We start from the raw sequence: 25,935 nt of genomic DNA, 5'->3' as shown, positions 1-25,935 counted from the left end.
ATGAACAGATCATCAGAGTGCCAGAATGTGGCTGGAGGAAATGGGGACCTCAAAGGGGCATTTTTCCCTCTAACCCCACCCCCTACCCAGCCTGGCGGGCAGAGTGAGCAGAAGCCTTCAGCAGGGACGGGCAGGGAGGAGCACTCACACCCCAACAGCCGAACAAGGAGGCCTTTGAAGCTTGAAAGTGCTGGGAAAAATAAAGGGATATTATTCACCCAGCAGGTGGTAAATAGTCCCAGCTAATGACTATGTGGCACCTGACATTTTCCAAGGCACCTTCCAAAGACCAGCTCACTTAATATTTATGACAACCCCAAGAAGGAGCCCTTATTGTTACCACTCTTATGTTCTAGCTGAGAAAACAGAAGCCCAGGGAGGTTCAGTGATGAGCTCAAGGTCACACAGCTCAAATTTGGACTTTCTGACCCCCGGTCCTGTGGTGTCTCCCACCACCAGTGCTGCCTCTCCAGCCCCAAGAGAATGCGCTGGCCTCAAATTATAAAAGAATTAATTGATGCAAGGTGGAGTTAATTCCCTGTTAGAACATCATTCTCCAAAGCTAAATAAAGATGTTCCTAACAGCCCCCTGGGTGACCAAATTTGGTGTGTGCTAAACCTTGAGAGATGGAGGAGAGGGAGGGTGTGACAAAGGAGAGAAGAGAGGAGGGGAAAGTCCTGGTAGAAGACATTTACTGAACAATTAGCCTTTGACATTGGCCTGGTAGGGCGTAGGCATGGCAGCCTACATAATGATGGGTGGATTCTATTGGTTTGAAGATTTGCTTGTCGACCTGGGAGTCATCTCCCTGTGGCATCAGTGAGGGGTGCAGGTATCTGGCTGCCCCACCTCAGCCCCCAGTTGGGCCCCCATCGTTAAAGCTGCTGGGACTGGCGCCCAGGAGGCCAGCTTCCTGACTGTTGACTCACCTGCTCCCCAACTATGCAGCCAACTTGCCGAGAAGGAGGTGTGGGTAACATCTCTGTTATGGTCCGGTTGCCATGGCAATAAATTGTGGCTAATTAGTAGTGTGGTTACCATGGCAATTTTCTAGTAATTACAGGTTACAAATGGTACAAGGCTTCAACCCAACCCAATTAGTTAATTAGAAAGATTTAGAAATTTGTCCAAAAGGGAAATAACCTGCTTTGTAGAAAATGAAGGGAATGTGTCACAGCTTGGGAGCCAGAGGCAGAGAGGAAATTGGAGGATGTGGAAGCGGAGGAAGAAGGATGGAGCTGTGTGGAGGCAAGTCCCTGAGTCCCACCTGGAATTTCCAGGGGCCCGGGCAGGGCCAAGGGATTCTCACAGAAGCTGGTAAGACCAGGGCAGGGACAGCTGCCAGCAACAACTTAGTGGCACCTCTTTTAATGGACAGAGGTGGTGCCCAGGTTGTGACCCCACATCCTTTCTTGCTAGCTTTAGGACAGGCCTCTGGAAGCCACCCAAGCCACTCCATAGCTCCCATCATGAAGAGTGCATGCTGTGTCTTGGAGGACATTCCAGAGGAGCAGTGTGAATTCAGTGGCTTCATTTTCATGTGGCTTGGGCTCTCTTTGGCAGCTAATGAGATTATCTGGGAGGCATCCAGCCCAGAATGTGTTAACTATGAGCGCAATAAGAGTGGCAAAGCCATCGCCCCACCCCATCTCCCTGGCCCCAAATGCCAGCTCTGAGGGGCAGGCTCCATTTGCATAGGCAAAAAAGGCCCCATGATTTCTCCTGGGGGCATATCTCAGAGGATGGGAGGCACCTAGAGACCAAGAGAATCCCTGTCTCAAATAAGCATGGTCACTTTGGGGAAAACTTTGCCCCATCCAGAGGCAGGTGGGGGTGAGGGAGGCCTGGCCTTTCTTTACATAGGTCTGCTTGAGCTTTATTTTTTTTTTAAATCAAGTTCTTCTGGAGTGCTCTGATAACTCTTTTTATTATAGTAAACAACCCTTTAAAGCAGTATTTTCAAACTTTAATGCGCACATAAACCACCCAGGGGTCTTGTTAGAATGCAAGTTCTGATTCCATTAGGGGCCTGAGATTCTGCAATTCTAGCAAGCTCCCAGGTGACACTCCTGCAACTGCTTCTCAGACCTGGCTCTAAGCAGCAAGCTGCTGCAGCGTCCACAGAGCCCTTCATACAGCTCATCGTACAACATGAGGTTTCGAAATAATGTAGACATTGTGGAATGGCCAAATCGAGCTAATCAACATATGCATTACCTCACATACTTTTGTAATGTGGTGGCAACCCTTAAAATCTACTCTCTTAGCAAGTTCAAGTATATAGTGCATTCTTATTAACTAAAGTCACCATGTTGTACAATGGATCCCTTGTACTTATTCCTCCTGTTAAACTGAAATGTTGTATCCTTTGACCAACATTTCTCCAACACCCCTACCCCACCCCTAGTAAACACTATTCTACTCTCTGCTTCTATGAGTTCAACTTTTTTAGATTCCACGTATAAGTGAGATCATGTGGTATTTGCTTCTCTGTGCCTGGCTTATTTCACTTAGCATAATGTCCTCCAGGTTCATCCACGTTGTCACAAATGACAGGATTTTCTCCTTTAAAGCTGAGTAGTACTATTACGTATATATATCACGTTTTCTTTTTCATTCATCCATTGATGGACACTTCATATCTTCATTCCGTATCTTGGCTATTGTGAATAATGCTGCAGTGAACCTCGGAGTGCAGATATCTCTTTAACACACTGATTTCATTTCCTTTGGATATATATACCCAGTAGTGGGATTGCTGGATCATATGGTAGTTCTATTTTTAATTTTTAAGGAGCCTTATACTGTTTTTTATAATGTCTGTACTCATTTACATTCCCACCAACAGTATACAAAGGTACCCTTTTCTCTACACCCTTGCCAACACATGTCATCTTTCATATTTTTGATAATGGTCATTCTGACAGGTGTATCTTACCTCATTTCATCCTCTCAAAACCCCAAAGTAGAAAAGGCAGGTCGGACTCTCCCCCATTTTACAAATGAGGAAACTGAGGCTCAAGGGTAATGTAAATTTCCCAGGGTCACAGAGCTTGTTAGAAGCCAGGCTGGGGCTAGAATCCATGTCTTGATCCTAGTCAAGCCATTTTCTGCACAGTATTTCCAGTGTTTGGGGGCGTGGCTCAGGGAGGCTTTCTCAGGGCAGATTTGTGTTCCTGGGAGCTGCAGGTGGGGCCTGGCAAGCAGAGAGCCTTCATTTGAAACCCACTGGGTGGGGGTGGTTTGTTCAGGACGTATTAAGGTTAGACTTCTTGACATGGATAGCTCAAATTTGATCTTAGAGACTTCAAACCCCAATGTGGAGCTGGCTTGATGTCTTTCCTTTTTAAAAAACATATATACTTTATTGGATTTCTTCCTTTCAAACTACAGAAGCAGTTCTTGTTGCAACAAGTCAAACGCTACAAAGACATTCAAAGAAAAAAGGCCAACTATCGTTTCTCTTTCCCTCCCCAAATCCTACCCCATCAAGGAAGGTAGCCAGTGTTCACAGCTTGGGGTGTGGCCTTTCCCGCTTTTCTCCAAACTGAATAAGTCTGCACAAACATGTGTATTCAGAACTAGCATGTATTTTCCTATTTTAAAAAATAAAAGCAAGATCACACAATACCATTACTTGGTGAACTGCTGATTCTTTCAACCATATATCACAGGCACTCCTCCAAGTCAATCCATATGGATCTATGCAGTCTTTTTACTGCAGAATGGTTTGTCATATGGATGCTCCGTAATCCATTCAACTCCTTCACTATCAATGGACGTAATTGTTTAACGTCAAACAAGGCAAAGTAAGCATCCTCATACCTATAGCTGGGACCTGTTCCTACAGGTTCTTAAAGCTGGGACATACCCAGTGGTCTTGACCAGCATACGTATGACTCAAAGTGGGAGTCAGGAGGCTGTCGGCGGATCTGTGACTTGACTAAAATGGCATGCTTAGAGCTGGGTTTAGGATTATTGTGGGTTTAGGATTTAAGATGATTGTTCAGCCACTTCTCTTAGAAGGGGAAGGCAGGCGCTGACCTCTGTGTGGGGTCCCCATGTCCTGTCGAGCTCCTTCCTTCCCTCTTCATCAGTGTTGTCACCTTCCACGCAGGTTCATGGAGACGGTGAGCCCAGATTTGGGCTCAGGAAAGTACAGGAAGGAGAATTCCCTCCAGGCTCCTCTAAGGAGCCTTCCTTGCACTTCCCCCTAGACCTCAGAGTCAGCACTGTCTTCCGGGTGGGCCTGGGGCTTTGCTTCTGCCGCTCACTGTGGGTCGATGTGTCTTTTCCTAGGGGGCCGAGGTGTCAGCGTGGGCCCCATCCTCAGCAGCAGTGCCTCAGATATCTTCTGCGACAACGAGAATGGGCCTAATTTCCTTTTCCACAACCGGGGCGATGGCACCTTTGTGGACGCTGCGGCCAGTGCGGGTGAGTGGAGGCAGCCATGCCCTGTGCGCCCTGACCCCTCACCCCAGAACCACAGAGGACTCCAGACTTCCCTGCCCCCTCCAGCATGGTCTCTTCTGGCTGCAGGGAGAGCAGGACAAATCATCGTCGGCACCACACAGAGAAATGCTGCTTGTCACTTCCTATTCCCTAGCTCCCATGGCTCCAGCCACAGGGAGTGTTTGCTGCTGGGGAAAGGGGTCTGAAACTCCTGCCCATCGTCCTGCCCAGTATCTGAGATTGCCCGCGACACTCCAAGTCCTGCTTGTGTCTCTCAGCATCAAACTATCCTCCAAGCTGCCTCTCCCCACCTTGGCCCCCTCCCACATTTATCTTCAACATTCATTTCAATACAGTGAGCATTCATGGAGCCCCTGCTAAGCATCAGGCTGGCGCTGGGAACCAGGGATGCCCACTTGAATCAGGCTAAGACCACCCCACACACAGAAAAGGCACTGACATTCTAGAAACAGAAATAGACAAAAATATCCTCCTCTAATAAGAAGCAGGATAAAAGCCACACAAAATAGTGCCCCAGGCCCCCAGGTCTGCTTCTCCTCCTTCCTCTGCACTCATCCCCCACCCACCTCAGGGCCTTTGCACCTGCCATGGCCTCTGCCTGGACTGCCCTCCCCCTTCCCTACCTGCAGAATGTCTGTTTAGCCTTCATCGTTCACCTCAATATCACCTCTGCAGAGATTTTCCTGACTCCCCTGTGCCACCTAGCAGAGACTGGCCCTTCCTCCTCCTGCTGCCCCTGGCATGCACACCTCACTCAGGCTCCACATTACCATCATGGTCTGTCTATGAGCTTTACAAGGACCGGGTCGCGGTTCTATTCATTCTTGACACAGGCTTGGCATCCAGTGCCCGCCCGGTAAATTCTGCTGAATGGCAAAGTGGACACCTGCAAGTTTTCGGATGTATGATTACATCCCATGTGCCCCTGACCATTTCCCCCCACCTTGCCAATGAATGGGAGGTTTGATTTCACCTCCTTCTTGGAGGCATGGGGAAGAGTTCTGGCCTGCAGGAGTGGTGAGACGTAAATCAAGGGTCCTGCAAGCTCTGGCTCTTGCCGGCAGTTTGAGTCGCATCCCTGCACGTGTGCCAGTCCGTTCTCTTGGATTCTTGGACTTACGAGTACCTACCACCCCAGCTTTCTGCCCAGGAGCTCCATTGTGGGGACTTACTGGCCCAGAACACACACCCACCCCAGCTTTTGCCATTCAGCCCCAATCTTGCCTTACTTCTTGTCCTTCTCTGGCAAGGCTGAAGTTGGGCTCCCCTGGCCTGTCCTCCCACATGGCTCACCGCTCCTAGTGCTATCCTTTGGCAGCAAATTTTCTCATTGCTGAAAAATCATAAAGCAAAGGGGAGGGGATAGTGGAGAAAATCTAGAGGATTTGATAAGGTGTTAAAGAGATGGAAGCAGAGGTGAGCGAACAAGTTGGAGTGGGAGAAAGTATCAGGCGGGAGGAGAGAGGAAAGGTGCTAGGCCCGTAATTGAAAGTCAGAATGATTGCAGGGGTTTAACAAGACATGTCAAGAGGGCATTCATCACCCAAACAGATGCTGCTGTGAAATGCAGCCTGGCACCGATTATTCCCGTGAAAGGGAACCAGCTCCTTGTCAAGGTGCCTCATAGATAGGAGAGAAATGGGCCAATGCAGAAGGCCACCGACATTTGGGCCAGGGAGTCTGGCAGAGAATTAATGGAGTATTAATCCTAGAGATTGGAGGCTGCCCTTAGTCTCTGCAAACCCTCTTTCTCAAGCCCGGGTCTCACTGCCTCTTCTCCCCACTCCTCCCCCCAACTCCTTCCCTCCCCCAGGAGGACACTCAGCCTCCAGGGTTCTCAGGGGGCCCCACCCTGCCTTCTGGCAAGAGCTCCCTGTGTCCTGGGGTCTCTGATCCCCACAGCCTATTACATTGTCCTGTGGCCTGCCATCCCAGAGAGCCTGACGACCTACAGCTATTTGTCCTCTGAGAGTCAACGTGGGTGGGTGCTTAGAGTCACATTCACCTTTGTCTTTCAGCTATGCGCTGGCCAGTGGGCAGCTAGGAGGTCAGGCCATCACTCTGGGCAAAGCCATCCTCTGTCCTCCCCCAGGACCCACTCAGTGGATGGTATAAGCAGGTGGCATTGGGCACAGAGGCTTCACTTTCCAGATCTCGCCAGGCATGCTGTGGGCTTCTCTGTCGTGGCTGTAGTATTTCCTCTGCTGTCACCCACGTCCCCGGTTTGCCTTCTGTCATGTTATTTATGTCTGTGCACTCATTCAGCAAGTATTTACTGAAAACTACCAGGCAACCACAGGCCCTGAGATAGACGTTGCATGTACCCAAGTGAACTGAGAAGAGAGTCCTGACCTCATAGAATGTCAGGACTAGTGGGAAAACCAGACCCTAACAAGTCAGCCACAAAGGAACATAACTGCACATTGTGATCAGCCTGTGGGAGGAGAAGACTAGGAGGCTGTCTGTCAGGGAGACTGACAGGGTGGGCAGGATGAGCTGTCTCAGATGGGTGGTCAGGGAGGGCTTCCTGCAGGAGGTGACATTGTGGCTGAGAGCAGAATAATCAGGAGCTGGGTAACCTAGAGCTAGAGGGAGAGCATCCCAGGTAGAGCAACCAGCTTGAGAAAAGGCGCAGGAGCTGGAAAGATGGGGAGAGTGGGACCAGATCAAGACCAGATAAGGTGGACAGGACCATGGTCAGGCAGAGCCCTGTGCTCCCCAGGCAGGAATTAGAAGAATTAGAACTTTGCCCAAGAGGATTGGAGGGAGTGATCAGCCTAAGCAAAAGAGTGGCATGATCAGCTTGAAGTCTTCCAGTGGCAGTGTTAGGGGTGGCTGGGAAGAGCCTTTGTTCCTCCAGAATTTCCCCAGTCTCCCTCCCCAACTCATGCCGCCCCCAAACAGGGTAAAAATAATATGCATGCTGGCCAAACACAGCTTGAACACAAGTCTCGGGTCTTCTTTTGAACCACATGACTGTCCCACCTCCTGCCCCTGTAGAGAGCTAGAGAGCTTCTGAGACTGCAGCTGTGTCTCCCGTATCTCCTCCTGGGAATAAGGTGAGAGCCACCCTCCCTAGTTGCTTGTCACAGAGCTAGAGCAGGGTGTTTGTGGAGTGTACAGGGGATGCCGCCCTGAGAGTTCCTGCCTCTCCTCCCCAGGTGTGGACGACCCCCACCAGCACGGGCGAGGCGTCGCCCTGGCTGACTTCAACCGTGATGGCAAGGTGGACATCGTCTATGGCAACTGGAATGGCCCCCACCGCCTCTATCTGCAGATGAGTGCCCATGGGAAGGTCCGCTTTCGGGTAAGAAGGGGCCTCACCCCTGGAATTCAAGACCAGCCTAGCCAACATGGCCAAAACCTGTCTCTACTAAAAACACAAAAAATTAGCCAGATGTGGTGGTACATGCCTATAATCCCAGCTACTCCAGTAGCTGAGGCACAAGAATCTTGAGCCCGGGAGGTGGAGGTTGCAGTGAGCTGAGATCCTGCTACTGCACTCAGTCACCAGGCTGCAGGCTGGCATGAGCAGGGTTCAGGGCTCTCAGGGCCCAGGGTGGGGGTGGTGTGACAAGGAAGGTTATACCAGGGGATGAGGGACTACAGCTGGGCTGCTGTAGGAGCTCTGGAGCCAAGAGTAGGAAGAGCCAGGTCAGCAGAGGGAGGCAGGAGAGCAACCTCCGAGGGGTGCTAGAGCCCTGGGAGGTGGGCTGCACTATCTGGATCCAGGCCACTTTTCCCGATGGCTCCTGGAATGGATCCAGAAGCTAGAGCAGGGTGAGTGTTTGTGGAGTGTGCAGGGAATACAGGATGGCATCCCCTGCATACTCCACAAAAGCCCAGCCTCAGCTTTTCAGACCTTTTCAGACTGACGTTCAGACCAAGGGCAAAGTGGTGGAGAGATTGGAAGATTGAAGCCACGGAGTTCCCAACAGCTGCCCCTAAAGACAAACAGCAGATGGCAGGCAAGGTGGCCTCAGAGCCCTCTCTGTGCCCCCTCCCTGAGCTGTTGATAGAACAATGCCAAGAATTCTTCAAAAGGGCTGTTAGTGACAGTGATGGAGGTGCCATCAGCATGAGGGGCATGGGTTTGGGACTTTCTCAGGGAGGACAACAGAGGGCATGGACTGGTTGAAGCTGATCTCAGGGAGCCAGGACTGTTCTGCAGGTACCTAGGTCTGCCAAAACACCCTGAGGAAACGGGAAAGTTCCAGGATTTACCTGAGGCTTGATGATCCCAGGGAAGTCCCCAGGAACCTCATTTCTGTGTGACCAAGAAGAGGCCACCCCTACCAAGTCCCTTCCCTGTAGGCAGCCACCGTGGGAGGCCCAGGCCCAGCCACTCCCTCCCTGCTAAGGCTTGAGACTCAGGCTCTCTGAGTTGGGGGGAGGCATGCCCTGAACCCAGAGCAGCTATTGCTGGGATCTTGGACGATTTCCATCTGTATTCCGCTCTTGTTCTCACCCAGCTTCTCAACAGGGATGATCTTGCTGCCCTCCCTCCAGGACATTCAACAATGTCTCGGGACATTTGGGTTTGTCACAGCTGGGGAAGGGAGTGCTCCTGGCATCTAGTATGCAGAGCCCAGGGATAGGGCTGAACACCCTGCAGTGCATAGAGCAGCCCCACAGCAAATAGTTATCCAGCCCCAAACGCCAGTGCGCTGAGGGTGAGGAACCCTGTTAACTCGGCCGATGGTCCCTCCCCAGAGCTCTCAGGAGCAATAATAATAATTAAATAAAATATGATAAATAAATGCCCCATTTATCAAGTGTCTTCCATGTGTCAGGAACTGTGCTAAGCTTACCATATATTATCTCGGAAGCTCAGGCATTGAATAAGGCAACCCCAAGGGGGCATGGGAGGTTTCCATTTTTATAGGATCAATAGAATCATAATAGCTAGAGATCCTGAGGTCTTTTTGCTCCCTGGCTCTTCAGGCCCAGCTCAACCCACCCTGACCAGCTGGCCAGGCTTATTCAACCTCATTACTGCTCTGATGGAGACAGCCTCCTTCCCTGGCCTCCCCAGAGCAGACAGCTCGACTGCTGACCCAGCCTGCTCATCCCTGTGGCCCCCAAAGAGGGCCTGCAGCAGGAGGCCAAGAGCAGGCCCAAGCCTGGGGTAGAGGAGACTCCCAGAAACACCACTTGTACCTTTCTCAACCCTCTCCATGTGGGTCTTGGGACTTGGACAGGACCCCAAGGTCTTTAAGGGAAAAACCCACCTACGATGAGGATATTACACTCAGAAAGAGAAGGTTGCCCTTCCCAGCTCTCCTTCTGTTTCAGAGGCAAAAACACACCTGGGACCCTTAGCCTAGTCCCCCAAGACTCTCCCAGCACTTTGGAGTTCCAGCTGGGCTATCCTGGGCCTGGGGTCTCCCCATTAGTCCTGGACAGGTGTAGCTGATACCACAACCCCCTCAAAGCAAATGCCTCAAAAAATAAAAATAAGAAGGCTCCCAAGAAACAACATAAGGTAGTAGAGGCAGCCAAATCCACAGCTACAGGTAACCTCTTTCACTTTCCCTGAGGCAGGTGGCAGGTAAGGCAGGACAGGCTGCCGGCGATCTGTCTCATGCCCACTTTGTGCCGGGCATTTTACATGCAATCCTCACCACCCAGGCAGCTATTATTATTCCCACGTTACTGATGGGGAAGGTGAGATCCGAGGGGGTTAGTAACTTGCCTAAGATCACACAGCTAGTCAGTGGTGGAGCCTGGATTTAGATGCACAGAGATTTTCAGGCCCACCCAGCTTCTGACTCAGCACGGAGGAGGAAGGATGCCTAGGAGAAAGGGCACAGCATCCAGAATCAGAAGCCCTGGCCTCCCCACTCAGTAGCTGTGACATCGCAGTTCCCCTCCTTCTCCAGGACTCAATTACCTCACCCACCAAATGGGAACGCTGATGTCTCTACTGCCTCGAGGGATGGACAGGTGCGATCCAGACTAGGGAACGGCTAAGCGCTTCACTGGTGTCTATCACGACTGTTATTCTTCCCTCCTTCTTCTGGTACAAGCAGCCTGAGATCTGTGTGATCCTAAAGGCAGCCCCCAGGTCCTTTTGAGGAGGCAGGAGAGGAGCTGTTGGGTTGGGCTGCCTCTTATTTTTAATTGCCCCCACACTCCACAGAGGAGAGCTGGCCTCCTGCCCGAGCCCACTCTCCTGCCGCTGACCCCAGCCTTGTTTCCTCCAGGACATCGCCTCGCCCAAGTTCTCCATGCCCTCCCCTGTCCGCACAGTCATCACTGCTGACTTTGACAATGACCAGGAGCTGGAGATCTTCTTCAACAACATCGCCTACCGCAGCTCCGCAGCCAACCGCCTCTTCCGGTAGATGCTCCATCCTGGCTCGTGGCCCTTCACCCTTGACAGCTGGTGGGAGGAACGGTCAGGGAAAAGGTTTAAGAATCAGAAGGGGAGGGTTCCCAGGGCCAGGTGGTCAGGCCAAGGTCAATGCAGGTCCCCTGATGAAGAAACAGAAAGGAGGGAAGGACGAGGACTGGGCAAGAGGCTGTGGGAATGCGGGGCATAGCCTGGTCAAGGAGCTGGCCTCTGCTATTGCAGGGAAAGGGAAGAGGAATGTGGCCCAAAGTATGCCCAAAACCCAAGCGCCACAAGATACAAAGTCACACTACCATGAAAAGGGGCTACAGGATCCAATCACTACCACAGAAAGGGGCTACAGGTCCCAAGTAAATACAGGTTTATTTACTGCAGGACTTCTCAGTGCCTTTAACTTGACCATGAATATTTTAATTTTCCAAAAGATGGATGGAGTATTCCAAATAGGCCTGATCACAGGGCACTTCTTTCACAGATTTTTCTGTTGAGATTGGTGTTCTGCAAACCATCCTTTGGGAAATTCTGGATGACAAAGGTTCCTGGTAGACAAGGAAAAGGGTCTCAGAAATGGAGGGAATGTGCAGGCCTCTGAGCAGTGTGTCTAGGGAGGAAGGGCTGGATTTGCTGTGGCAATATTTCTCCAAGGGGACATCCAGAGACCACTGGCATCAGAATCACCCCGAGGGCTTAAAGTACAGAATCCTGGGACCTGCCCCACATCTCCTGATTTAGAATCTCAGGGGGTGAGGCCCAGGAATCTGTATTTTAACAAGTACAGTAGGCACCAGGTGATTCTCATCACATTGAAGTTTGAGAACCACTGTTGGGGAACTGAGTTCAGGGTCTCCCCATGAGTCCTGGATAGGTGGAGTCCTGGGCAGGCATGTGGCCTGAGATGTCCCTGTTCCTGGCCTAAAACATTCCAAGAGGGCTCAGGACCAGGTGGGAAAAGGCGGGTGGGCCAGGGCCTTGGATCCAGAACATGTGCCAGATCATCTGCTTGGCCCCCCAAGACTCCTACCCCATCTCCCGGGAGGGTCCAACTATTTATACTAAAAGGCAAGAGTGTGACTAAGCATGTTTTAAAATATAATTATTAACAAAGCATCAATTCTGACTGGATGTAATCACCCCCCAAAGGCGCTAGATTTACTAATTAGGTGCCTTGCAAAAAGCTTATTCACAACTTCTAGATTAATTGCAGAAGATCAATTGCTAGTTAACAGAGACACTGCTTTCCTTCTCTGGCTAATAAAGTGTCACTCGCCAGGAGGATGAGGACTGGGCACTGAGGAATCTAGTGCCCCTGTCTCTGTGGCTCTAGAACCTAGGTCTTCCTGCCCATCCAGCCTGCTTCACATCTCCCAGCGTCCCCTGCAGCCGGGAGACAGGGCTGGGAGGGAGGACAAGGCAGGCTGGCCCAGAGCTGTCAGTGGACAGAGCAAGTCACCACGTGGCTGCCCAATGGGTTAGTGTGTTTGCTTCCACTCAGCAGCAGCAGAAGCCACTTCCCAGGTACGTGGCTGTGCCCCAAGTCCCCGTGGCAGATGGCTGGGTCCTGAGCACACACAACAGAGAGGAGAGCAAGAGGGGCTGCAGCTGGGACTGGCACTCAGCTGGCAGCTCTGGAAGTTTAACCCCCAACTGTCCCATACCACAGGGGCTTTTCACCTGTCACTGAACAGGCATCGTCGGCTCGTTGGCCCTGGTGCTCTCCAGGAACATGCCAGGCACTCTGTGGGGACACAATGCCTCAGTGTGCTTGAGTCTACATCCTTTAATGATACCTGCAGCATCCGGGGAACTCATCACCCAAACAGTCACTTAATGAGAGTTTAAGGGAGCCCTCTTAATAATCACAGCACAGAAAAAAAGAAGAAGGAAAAAAGAAAAAGAATCACAGAGGCAAAAATGCATGAACAGGGACACTCCTAGGCCAGCCGCCATGTGCAGGGTCACCCCCTTTTGCATCTAGCCATGTCTCCAATCTGCTCTTAACTCTCCACCATGACACCACTCCTGGTCTCCCACGGAGATTCCTGCACCTCCCCCAGCTGCTCTCCTTGTCTTTAGTCCTGCAGAGAAAATGCAAGTCTGGCCACACCCCTTTCCCACCGAAGATCCTCTAGAAGCTCCCCGTTGCCTTTGGATGAAGTCCAAACTCTTTGACACAACCCACATAGCCCGGCTCCATCTCCAGCCTCGTCACTTTCTACTTCCCTGTTTACATCTAAGCAGCAGGCACAGCAAGCTTCCTTCAGTTCTGGGCTGTGCCAATCCTCACCCTCAGGCTGCCAACTCTTTCTAGCCCCCAATTCTCCCTCTTCATTTGAGCGACATGTGTTCACTCACCATGGTGGTCTCAGCTTAGCTGACCCTTCCTCTAGGGAACCTTCCCTGATTGCCCGAATCTGGGTGAGCTTTCCCAGCTCTGCACTCCCCACGTCCCACTCTCCCTGGGCCTTCAGCCCTCTGAACGGTGGTTCCTGTTAACACGGACTCTGAGCTCCATCCTTTCTACTGTGCACCATACCTCACGCAGGGCCCCGTACACAATAGTTGCTGCCTAAGAATGTGTTCAAAGAACACAGAAATGCAGTGGAATTGCTGGGTGTTATCCTTAGGACTCCTTAACTGCGTTGTCACCTGAACCAAGAAGTGTCTCTGCATAGCTGTGGCAGAGGCTGCAGGACACAGATGGTCAAAGAGACTGTGGGCATCACACCCATGCACACCAACACACAAGCCCACCTCATGGGGCATCTGCCAGCTCTCTCTGCCACCCAGCCACCAAAGGCTCCAGCTCAGGGGACACCAACCCCCTCCTGAACCTATGACTGTATCACAGCTCTCTGGTGTTTCTCACAGGCAACCTGCAATGTGGTAGGAAGTGCGATGCCAATTCTTCCTTACACCCTACCTTCCCATCATTGCCCCACACATCTAGGGCAGAGCACCCAAGGCTGTGAGAATACACCAAGTGAGAACAATTCTAGAGGAAAGCTCATGGCCATCATCAGCTAAGTGTAGAGAAAGAGCAGGACTTCCCTAGCAGACGTTTCTGAAACAATGCCAAAATTCAGAGTTCCAAACAGACGGAACCACTGCAACCCAAAGGGACCCCTTTCCTCTCTTTGCCTCTGGAATTCACCTTTATATCCTGCAGACACGTGCTTGGAACTTTCTGAGAGCCGAGCACTGTGTTAGATGCTGCAAGAGATGCAAAGATGAATAATGCAAGGTCCCAGCCTGCAAAGAGCTCACATTCTACCAGGAGAGATCAGATGCATTCATACAGAGCTGTAACACAGGCAGAAAGTGATAAAGCCCATGAAGAAAGAAGGGATTGCTTCCAGCAGGATGGTCCAGGAGGGCATGGAGGAGGTGGCACTGAGTGGGGTTAAACCCTGGGTAGCATCCAGAACTAGGAAACCTGGGGCCACTTGAAGGACAAGGAAGGTCGGTTGAAGGAAGTTCTGTCCCTGCCCCTTCTTCATCCATCAACTGCCCTTCCCCAGTCTGCCTATAATTCATCCATCAGAGAAGGAAAAATCAATATTTACCAACATAAATTAAAACCCAGGCAAGGAACAGGCAGAGTGCAGGCAGGGTCTGGGAGCAGAGAGTGACTCCATGGGCAGCCAGGTGGCAGCCCATGTACACTAGGACCCGGGGATGTTCAGGGGACAGAGTGGAGCAGGTGGGTCTTCAGGTCCAGGGGCCTCTGAGACCTCCCAGAGCAAACCTGTCTCCTCTCCTGCAGCGTCATCCGTAGGGAGCACGGAGACCCCCTCATCGAGGAGCTCAATCCTGGGGACGCCTTGGAGCCTGAGGGCCGGGGCACAGGTGAGGGGCACCTGGGGGATCTGGCCTGCACTGCCCCCTTAGCACTGTTCATACCCTGGGACAAGGGCGGGAGGGATGGGGCAGCCAGTCCCACGGCAGAGTCCCTCCTGTTCCTGCCACACTGAGGGCTGAGACTCAAGGGCAGGGGAGAGAGTGGAGATGAGGGAACCCTGGGGATGGCTAGGCAGGAAACAGAGAAGAGGATGGTCCACTCCCCCAATCCCAGGTTGATGGGGGCGGGGGAATGAGAATCTGTGGGTCTGTGGGCAGGAGCTTCTCTGGCCATACCTTGCCAGGTGGGGACGGAAGGAGAGGAGTGAGCCCCTTCTGCTCTCAGGCAGAGGATCTTGCCATCTGACCCTTCCCCTGTTTGCACTCAGCTTGTCAGACAGAGCCCTGGGCCAGGAGTCCCAGAACCCAGCTCTGACATTGCCTCACTTTGTGATCTTGGAAAAGTGGTTTTACCTTTTGGGTCTTGTTCTCCACATTCATAAAATGGGGATAATTATATCTGTCCTCTTCACCTCTTTGGGTTGTAATGACAACCAAAAGGAGCCTGTGTATATGCAAACACTTGATAAATTGACAGAAAAATCTATGCAAATATAACAGGCATGTATTATTCAAACCATAATAGAAAGACCAGAAAGAAGCCTATGTGGTCTGAGTAATTTGAATGCACTGTGTCCATGCAAAGACCGGGGGAAGGAAGGAAATGTCTGTCCCATGAGTCCTATCATGAGTCGGCTGTCAGGAAGGATAGGAGATGGGTGCCGAGCCCCAGCCTTCCTGCCCTGGTGCTGCGCTTTCTCTGACGCCCGCACCCAGGGCTGTGGATACTGCACTTGGTTGGGAACATCTCTCCTCTGTGGGTCTCCTGGATGGTGGCCAGAGGTGAAATCTGCATTGTTTGTAGGGGGTGTGGTGACCGACTTCGACGGAGACGGGATGCTGGACCTCATCTTGTCCCATGGAGAGTCCATGGCTCAGCCGCTGTCCGTCTTCCGGGGCAATCAGGTGCGCTCAGACCTCAGGAGCCACAGATCCCAGCTCTGTGTGCTCTTGGGTACCTTAGGTTGGTGAGGGCAAGGCACTGGGGTGCTGGCTTGGCCAGCATGGCGGGTAATGGAAGCCCCGCGCCCTGGAGGAGGGAGGTAAATTCCCAGCAGCACCAGGAAGCTCAGGAAGGGCTGCCTTGGGAGAAGCCCTTGCCTCTCTGCCTTCCACTGTCATTTCTCTGCCAAACACTGTGCCCTGAGTCCCTTGGCTTTTGTCTCCTCTATCTGCAGTGCCTCTCCTTCATTCAGCCAATCTGTCTTTGCCTCATTCATTTTTCTCGCCGGGCTTCCTCTTCCTCTCTTTTTCCTCTGCCTGCTTTCCTCTATTCCTCCTTCTTCTCCCTCTCCCCCTCCCATCCTCCCTGGCTCCCTGCTCTTCCCACCCACCACACTGACGCCCACCGGGTGTCTACCTCTCACTCTCCCTGCAGGGCTTCAACAACAACTGGCTGCGAGTGGTGCCACGCACCCGGTTTGGGGCCTTTGCCAGGGGGGCTAAGGTCGTGCTCTACACCAAGAAGAGCGGGGCCCACCTGAGGATCATCGACGGGGGTTCAGGCTACCTGTGCGAGATGGAGCCTGTGGCACACTTTGGCCTGGGTGAGTAGGGGTCCGGTGGGGGATGGTGAGCTGTTGTCAGGACAGCGGGATGCTGACTGATTCAGGGACTCACAGCCCGAGCATCCTTGGGCACCACTCTACTGTGACAGCCATGGTGGACACCAGCTACTGGGGACAAACCCTGCTCTGAGATGAGCCTGAGCTCAAGAGGAGGCAAGTGGGAAGTGCTGGTTAGATTTTCATGCATCTCGCTTGCAGGAGTCCCCACCCAAGTGCCTCCGTGGAATTAGTTCACCTTGGGGTCAGAGTGTTTAATCCTCCGTTTGTTCAAGGCTGTAGCCTTGTTCAAATGCTGGGCTGCACCAAACGTGTCCAAGCCAGCTGTTTCCCTAGCCTCTTGGGAGCTGGTTCAGTCTTGAACAGAAGGCTTGGGAAACCATGCATTCTCAGTGGGAGTGAAGTCACCCCAAAGGGGAGAGAGTGGGTTCTTGGCAGGGGAAAGGGGATGACAAAATCCTATCTTTTTTTTTTTTTTTTAAATATGTAAAAGCATCAGGGGCCAGGTGCAGTGGCTCATGTCTATAATCCTAATACTTTGGGAGGCTGAGGCAGGTGGATCCCTTGGGCTCAGGAGTTGGAGACCAGCCTGGGCAACATGGCGAAACCTCATCTCTACCAAAAGTACAAAAAAAAAAAAAAAAAATAGCCAGGCATGGTGGCGCATGCCTGTAGTTCCAGCTACCTGGGAGACTGAGGTGGGAGGATCACCTGAGCCCAGGGAAGTAGAGGCTGCAGTGAGCTGTGATTGCACCACTGCACTCCAGCCTAGGCTGGAGTGAGTGAGACTCTGTCTCAAAAAATAAAAAAGCATCAACAAGCATATAGCACATAAACAGATATACAGTATATTGGTGGCATTAATGGAACTATCACCACACAACTGTTAGAACAAAAATTTAAAATAGTGACAATACCAAATGCTGGCAAGGATCCAGGTAGCTTCTAGAAATCAGAGAAACTGGATCTCTCCTACATCCCTGGTGAAAATGTAAAATGGTACAGTTACTCTGGAAAATCTTTTGGCAGTTTATTTTAAGAAAACAAAACAAACCTAAGCAAACAACTGCTACTCTACGACCCAGCTATCATATCCCAAGCCACTTATCTCAGACTAATAAAAACTTATATCCACACAAACATCTTTACATCTGTTCATAGTATCTTTATATTAATAGCCCGCAACTAGAAACAACCTAGGTGTTAATAGTTCGAGCGACTGTGATACAGCCCTTCCATGGAATATTACTCAGCTATGAGACGAATAAACTATTGATACGTGCAAAAACTGAGTAGATCACTGGGGCACTATGGTGAGTGAGAAAAGGGGAGAAAAGGCTCATCTGCAAAGGTCACGTATGGTAGATTTTTGTTTACATAACATTCTCAAAATGACGAAATTATACAGCGGAAAACAGATTGGTGGTTGGCAGGACTTAGAGATGACGGAAGGGAGAGGAGTGGGTGTGACTATCATCAAGGGCAGCCCGAGGGGATCTTTGTGGTGCCTCTGGCGGATCCCTGGGTAGGGAACCTGCAACCATTGGGTGAAACTGGGTGAAGGGCACAGAGGCGCTTTCTGTACTATCTTTGCAACTTCCTGTGAATCTATAATTATTTTAAAATACAACATTTTAAAATGAACATATGGGGAAATTGGGGAAAAAGTCTAAAGAGTCTTCTGGCAGGGTGAGGGGATTACAATGATGGAAAAAACATTGAGAAACACCAGTAGGAGTAGAGGAGCCCGGAGTGTCTTCACCGAAACACAGTGGTTCAGAAAGTGCTGGAGTCAAACATTCCTAGGTTCAAAATCAGACACCTTCCCCAGGTGTTCGCACCTCATGAGATGTACCATTTTAATATAAAAGGAATAGGCACTATGGTCTCAAATTACTGAATACAAATGTTAATATTATACACACATCATATGTGCAGGAAAAAACTGAAAGGAAATGCAAAAAGTGAGAACAGTGATTCTGTCTGAGTGGCTGGATTAATATAGTAACTCTCACTTATTCCAGACACAGTGCCAAGCACTTCACTCTTATTACTTCATTTAATCCTCATGACTACCTTGTGAGATGAGCAATATTATCCCCATGTTACACATGGGAAAACTGAAGATCAGAACAATTAAGAAACCTGCCAAGGTCACATGATACTATATGGCAGCACTGGGATTCAAACCCAGGCTTCCTTGAGCGTGTGGTTTTTATTTTCTTCCATATGTTTTGTTGTGTGTGTGCGCTCCAGTTTTTATAGGGAACACATAATATTTATGTGTAGTCTGAAAAATAAGCAATAAATATTTAGGGGACCCAGGGCCTGGTTATATGATCGTTTTCTTGGGCTATTTCACCCTGGATAAGTCAGCCTGAGGTTGGAGTGTTTATCACTCCTAAGGCAGCTATGTGCTAAGCTGGCCCTAAAGGCACAAGACACCTTTTAAATACACAGTCCTGTCTTGCAAAGTAGCAGTAGCCGACACTTATCAAGCAATTAGTATGTGCCAGGCACTGGGCTGAGTGGTTTGCCTGTCACTTCATTTGATTTTCACAACTTGAAGAATCAGGTATCATAACCCACATTTTACAGGTCAGAAAACTGAGACTGAGGTCGAGTAACTTGCCCCAAACCACACCTCCACAGAGTAAGGAGAGCTAGATTTGGACCCCACCTCCCGACGCCACGGTCTGAGTTCCTGACTGTGACTTAACACCTCTAGTAGCTGCTTTGTGCCGCCAGACAAGCGGCAAGGTGACCGCCATGGTATCATAGGTGGCTGTTTATCCAGGCTTCTGGTTGGAAATCAACTCCCCTACTCCATTGTGCCAGTAAGGACATTGAGGCTTACCTTGTAAATCAATGGCAAGGGCAGGATGGGGGCTGAAATTCTCCTTCCCCACATCTCAGGGGCTGCCTCTGCTATTTTAAGAGATGTATTAGGGACCTCACTTGGTCCCTTCTCGGGCCAGAATCTGCCCTGCCAGGAGAATAGATTGCTTTCTTAACTGGCCAGTTCATATGATGGGGAGAAGGGGGCTCAATAGTCCCTTCTGGGCACCTGCTCCCCACACTCAGTATTATGCACACTGCATCTCATTGGGACCTCCGCCTAGTGCCAGTCCTTGCTATTTTGCAAAGCCCTGGGATTTGTTCTTGGTCTGACCTCTGGCTCAAAATGCTCTAAGGGGCCTCCTGGCAGACTCCTCTCTCTATTGACAGGATCCATTCCCAGCGGCACTGGAAGGCAGGCTGCTCTAGGGACAGGCCCCTTGGGTCATGAGGCGCCTCAGCAGATGGCCAACCCAGCCGCCAGGGACACAGTGAGAGGCGGGCAGTTCCATCCCTGCAGCTCCAAGGCCCCTCTGGATCTCTTATGAGTGGAGCTCAGCACTGCTCTTCCTGACTGCTGGGGGAGCTGGCAACGGAGCAGGAGCGAGGGCGCCAGTGGAGAAGGCCAGATGGAAGGAAGGACTGGGAAGAGAGAGAACAGGGGGAGACAGAAAGACAGAGATGAGCCTGTGGAAGACCAAGAGAGGCAGAGACATGGGGAAAGAGGCAGATAAGAAATGTCCCCTGCCCTCCAGGCTGGCAGTGGGCAGAAGGCAGATGGACACAGGACTCTCATGAGAGGCAGATCTGGACACCGCCACACTGGCCCCGTGGCCATGGGAGGACACAGGCGAGAGAAGTCAGTTTTGTTCTGGGCAGCTTCCCAGAGGAAGTGGGACTGGAATTAGGTCTAGAAGGACAGTGGGAGCTTAGAAGGGGTAGGCGAGGGCCTAAGGAGAGCATTCCAGAGGTTGCACTGGCTTGGCCAAAGGCCCGGAAGTGGGAAGGTCCAGTCCAAAGAATGGGAATGTTTTGGAAAACTTTTTTTTCTCATTGTAAGAACAATGCATATTGATTATAGGAAAATAAGAAAATTATTTTAAAAGAAGAAAATTACTCATCATTTCACCACTGTTTGGAATATTAAGGAAAAGTAAATGTTTCTTCCTTCACCTTCCCTCAATATCATTTGATTCATTTAGTGACTACATATTTACTGAGCACCTACTGTGTGCCAAACACAAAACTGAAGATCCTTGCCACAAGCCATCCTATGTTCCAATAGAAGGAACTTATGTACATAATACACATAGTAAATAGGTAAATAAATAGAATGTTAGAAGATATAATGGGCTATGAAAAAAGAAAATGCAGCCGAGTGCAGTGGCTCTCGCCTGTAATCCCAGCACTTTGGGAGGCCAAGGCGGGCAGATCACCTGAGGTCGGGAGTTCGAGACCAGCCTGACCAACATGGAGAAACCCCGTCTCTAGTAGAAATACAAAATTAGCTGGGCATAGTGGTGCATGCCTGTAATCCCAGCTACTCGGGAGGCTGAGGCAGGAGAATCGCTTGAACCCAGGAGGCAGAGGTTACGGTGAGCCAAGACTGTGCCATTGCACTCCAGTCTAGGCAACAAGAGCGAAACTCCATCTCAAAAAAAAAAAAGAAAAGAAAAGAAAATGCAGAACAGAGGAATGGATTAGGAGTGCAGAGGGGAAAGGGCAAGGAGCAGTTTTCCAGCACAGGGGTCTGGGTTGGACAGGTCATGCTTGTGATGTGCTTTTATTACATGTCATATACACAGGAATACACAGACACGTATTTCTTGGCAATTTTTAAAATCAAGAGAATACTTTCCACTTGTTTCTGTAAGTTGCTTTTTTCCCCTCTTAACCATATGTCCAAGGCCAGGTACAGCGGCTCATACCTGTAATCCTAGTGCTTTGGGAAGCCAAGGAGGGAGGATTTCTTGAGGCTAGGAGATCAAGACCAGCCTAGGCAACATGGTGAGACCCCCTCTCTACAAAAATTAGCCCAGTGTGGTGGTGCAAGCCTATAGTCCCAGCTACTCAGGAGGATGAGGCAGGAAGATCGCTCAAAGCCAGGAGTTTGAGGCTGCGGTGAGCTATGATCACAACACTGTACTCCAGCTTGGGTAACAGAGTGAGAGCCTGTTATATACACGTGTGAGTGTGTGTGTGCATGAGTGTGTGTACACATCCTGGACAGCATGCCAAGTCTGTGCATATCTGTTGTTTCCTTTCAGGGCTGTGGAGTATTTCACTGTGAGGCAACACTCACACTCACCACCTATTTACCTCGTACCCTCTAGATGGACAGTTAGATTGTTTCCAGTTCTGAGCAGTTGGGGTGAGAAGTGGGGATGTCTACAACATGAATCTGAGAAAGGCCTGCCTTGAGGTCCCCTATGACTGAGGAGTAGAGGAGAGGAGCCAGCGGGAAGCTCCCCTGCCGGCACTCACAAGACTTCAACTCACCTGCCCCCAGGGCCCCTGCCCCCTTCCTGCCTCCATGAGTCGTGCGCTGCCTCCTCCTGATTTTGCAGCAAGGTGCGGTGTGCATGTGTGGGTACATGGATGTGTATGTGAGTGTGCACACGTGTGCCTCTCCCAGACAGCCTCAGCCTTGCCCCATGCACATCGTGTCTGCTCCCACTGGAGCACACCCAGAGAACGCAGGCCCTCACCTGTACTCCCCACCTCCGTCCACAGGCAATGAGTGTCAGAATGGGGGGTTCCCAGAGGGCCCACTGTGTTGTGCAGAGCTCTCACAGCGACATCTTGCTGTGGGGTCCCTTCTCAGTGGACCCTGCCTTGCTCAGTGGAGCCCCCCACCAAGTTCCACAGTCCCTCTCCACCCCGGCCTTTCCCTGCTGCTCCTCACCTCCTGCTGAAAATAAGTGTTTCTGCTTATAGCCCTTGTCGAGGGCTCCCCCACCACCAACCTGGTTGCTCGGAACCCAGCCCCAAGCCCCACATGCCCACCCTCCTCTTCCCAACTGGTAGCGGGCCGAGGCAGCTCACTCCCAAACCCAGAAAATAAAAACAACACCAATCATCTATTTGCCTCTGCCAGCTCCACTGGGAGTCACCGGCTCAGGCAGCCACCCCCACCATTCTCCCTCCCCTCTTCCCCTCCCCACAACCGGCATTGCCGATGCCCCAGCCCCACCCACACATGCCACCGTCCTTTCAGCTAATTGCTTGCAGGTGACTCAGAGCTGCCTCTCCGCGCTGGCTGATGCTCATTTAGGGAAGGGAAATTCAGTGGCCCACATAAAAATTGCTTTATTAAAGTGCAAAAATATTCTACCAACTGTATTCCCACCATCTGTTTTGTTTGTAATTCTTCTGAAAAGTGCAATTCTCTCTGCCTCCTTGGCCTCTGTCCTTTAAAAGCTGCCAGAGGTGACTCACTGCTGCTCCTGACCTCATGTCTCTGCTGGTTAATGGGGGGCGCTCCTCTGCTCAGCCCTCCCCTACACACAGGCCTGGCAGGACTGGCCGGCTTCAAGGCTGCTGGTGTGCGGTGTCTGGGAGCCAGTTCCCCTCGGCCATGCAGCCCGCCCCGGGAAGACTTAAGATGTTATGCAGATTGCCTGGGCAGAGGGATGAGCTGCGCCTAAGGACAGGAGACTGGTTTCCGGTAGTAGCTCAGACACTTGCAAGTCACTTCACCTTGTCAAGCCTCAATGTCCACATCTGGAGAATGGGGATAAAATACCCACCTCGTAAGTGTGAAGGCTCTGAAGCCCCTCCCCAGCCTCCTCTGATACACATTCCCACCTGATACACATTCTGACACTCTCCCGCTCTGAACTTCTTCCTGACCTTCAGCTACAACTTACCCTTTGATGCCGCTGTACCTTTGCCCACACTGTATCCTTTCCCTGGAATGCTCCTTCCTTGCCTTCTCCGCCTCACAAACTCTTACTCCTCCTGCAATGCCCAAATGAAATGACCCACCTCTCTCACCACATGGTAGCACTGCTGTTGTGGCACTTTCCCAGCTTATAATATAATCACTTGCATTCGTTGCTCCCATGGGAATCATGAGAATGGGGCCTGGGTCTGTCTCATTCTCTGTTGAATCCCAAATCCCTGCACAAAGCTTGGTATATGGTGGCTGCTGGGCGTGGGATAGGGTGGGCAGTGTAACAGGGGCACAGTAGAACCGGCTCTGGGATCTGTCGGACCTCTGCTGGGCAACTGGGCGATTCACTGCACCTCTCCATGGCTCCGCCTTCTCGTCTCTAAGACAGAAATGATAACACTGGCACCTTCCTCGTGGAGATGTAAAGTTTCAATGCGTTAGCATCATAAAGCAGTTGGTACAGCTTGGAGCATGTTGTCAGTGTTCACTGTTGTTACCAACACCAGAAAGCCCTTTGGAAACTGTAGGGAGACCCATGTCCAAGAGCTGATGGTGCCAGGGACGCTGAGGTGAATGATTAACGGCGGGGCAGGACTCCTGCTCCAGGATAGAAAGGCTCTGCTTCCCAGGAGTGGTAAGGCTGTCGGCCAGCACCCCCATCTTATAGTTGAAGAAACTGAGGCCCAGAGAGGATGCCCAAGTTAGCAAAAAACAGCAGCAGAGGAGGGAGTCCTGCTGGTTGTGCTTTCTGAGGTCTGCTTATCTCATAGTCCCAGGCCCCCTGCACCACGTCTGGGTCTGGAGGAAGCTGCTGAAGTAGAACTCAAAACTAACTCCCGTTGGGCGTGGTGGCTCACACCTGTAATCCCAGCACTTTGGGAGGCCGAGGCGGGTGGATCACCTGAGGTCGGGAGTTCGAGACCAGACTGACCAACATAGAGAAACCCTGTCTCTACTAAAAATACAAAATTAGCCAGGCGTGGTGGCGCGTACCTGTAATCCCAGCTACTTGGGAAGGCTGAGGCAGGAGAATTGTTTGAACCTGGGAGGTGGAGGTTGTGGTGAACTGAGATCCCGCCACTGCACTCCAGCCTGGGCAACAAGAGCAAAACTCCATCTCAAAATAAAAACAGAAAACAAAACAAAAAAAAAAACAACTAAGTGCGGCAAGTACCACAAGCAAATCTGTGACTGTCTGTGAATATTCCGTGACTCTTTTGAGTCCTTTGTGGCCCTTCAGTCAGGCTGGAAAACATATTCATGTAGTTGTTCTGCAGTCTTAGGTAAGAAACATTTGCTGTTCTTTGTCTCCTTTTAACGGCAAATATTTACCTTTTATATATGCCACTTAATTTGGGAACTGCACACCCTGAAAATGCCAAATCTCTCGCGCCTCAAGATTCTACTTCAAATTAGAAAAGAAAAAAAAAATCTGGCCAGGTGTAATGGGTCACGCTTGTAATCCCAACACTGAGGTGGGTGGATCACTTGAGGTCAGGAGTTTGAGACCAGCCTGGCCAACATGGGGAAACCCCGTCTGTACTAAAAATACAAAAATTAGCCAGGTGCGGTGGTACATGCCTGTAATCCCAGCTACTCAGGAGGCTGAGGCAAGAGAATCGCTTAAACCTGGGAGGGGAAGGTTGCAGTGAGCTGAGATCCCACCACCGCACTCCAGCCTGGGTGACAGAGTGAGACACCATCTGGAAAAAAAAAAAAAAGAAAGAAAGAAAGAAAAGAAAATCTGTAGTTGGCACTCCCCAGTCCCATTTTTTACCCCTCTTCTGCAGAAGGGATTCTTGTAGATTGAGGGATTGATGAGAAATAATTCCTTGCTTGATAAAGCAAAACCCGGAACAGTAAGGTTGGACCCGGAAGGAGAGGATTTCTCTACGCAAAGAGCAACTGAGCTGTGTGGGAGAGGAACTCAGTGTGTGAGGACGAGCCTCTGTCTCCGAGCGTCTCTGTGGCTGCTGCCTGCTGTGCCCATGAGGGCAGGGGCTGCTTCTCCATGGACACTTCAGAGCGTAGCTCTGGCCCTGGCCCTCATAGACTCACAGCATGGCAGCAGCAAGGCTGGGACGTTCCAGTGAGACTCCCCTGGAGGCCAGGGTGGGAGAGCAAAAGGAGACCAAACATGGGAAGGATCTAGAAGCTGGGGGTTGTGGCTCGCAAGGCGTAACTCCCTCTGGAACCCCCTCATCATGGGCCCTCCCCCCAGCACCTAGCTCCCTTCCTCCATGCCCCACAGTGGTCTCTACCAGAAGTCTACACAGAGATTCTCCTCCAAGTCTGCATGTGGCCTCCAAACACCCTTATCTAAAATATGGAAACCCCCTTTATACATCAAGATATTTTGCCAACTACCGTCCACCCCATAGTAGCTATCATTGTAAAATTCGTTGGTGGATAGCAATGACCAAAAGTGAATATACATTCAACAGCAATTTTAAGTTTAATTTGTTTTCTAACACTATCTACATATGTTAGGAAAAATAATAGTGCATATATGTGGGTGATATATTATTTAACCCAGGAATGGTGTTTGGGGGAGTGTGTTGCTTTCGAGGCCCCCTGCAGGACCCCATGTCCCCACATCTGCTCAGCCCTGATGGGTGATAGAGTGGGCTGTGCGCTCCCCCTGTCTGTGCTGGGCACAGCAATCCTTCCCAGGGGCTGACCTGAGAGCAGCCTCTACCGGAAAGTGAGGCCCACCCCCGCCTCCTCCCCACCCCCATCCATCACCATTAGCCTGACCTTGCCACAGTGGCAGGCCTGTTTCCTTATGCGGGGAGCTGGGGCTGGCTTTGACGGTGCCTAAACATCTGACAAATCTTTCCAGTCTGCTTTC

The 25,935-nt window shown here is 51.0% G+C and overlaps 1 protein-coding gene across 2 annotated transcripts in view; it reads left to right on the top strand.

Moving 5' to 3' along the window:
• The window catches only part of CRTAC1 (cartilage acidic protein 1), a 166,078-nt gene that overhangs the window by 118,975 nt on the left and 21,168 nt on the right, over nt 1–25,935 (top strand). For both annotated transcript variants that reach the window (XM_017880349.1, XM_017880357.1), the window contains exons 6-11: nt 4,301–4,435; nt 7,636–7,781; nt 10,681–10,817; nt 14,593–14,675; nt 15,592–15,692; nt 16,165–16,333. In XM_017880349.1, coding sequence (XP_017735838.1) covers nt 4,301–4,435; nt 7,636–7,781; nt 10,681–10,817; nt 14,593–14,675; nt 15,592–15,692; nt 16,165–16,333 — 771 coding nt within the window. The remainder of the gene's footprint in view (nt 1–4,300; nt 4,436–7,635; nt 7,782–10,680; nt 10,818–14,592; nt 14,676–15,591; nt 15,693–16,164; nt 16,334–25,935) is intronic.

This window comes from Rhinopithecus bieti, unplaced genomic scaffold (assembly GCF_001698545.2).
Source record: "Rhinopithecus bieti isolate Rb0 unplaced genomic scaffold, ASM169854v2 scaffold_425, whole genome shotgun sequence".
NCBI lineage: Eukaryota > Metazoa > Chordata > Mammalia > Primates > Cercopithecidae > Rhinopithecus > Rhinopithecus bieti.
The sequence above is the reverse complement of the archived record's forward strand: the minus strand, read 5'-3'. Positions and strand labels throughout refer to the sequence as shown.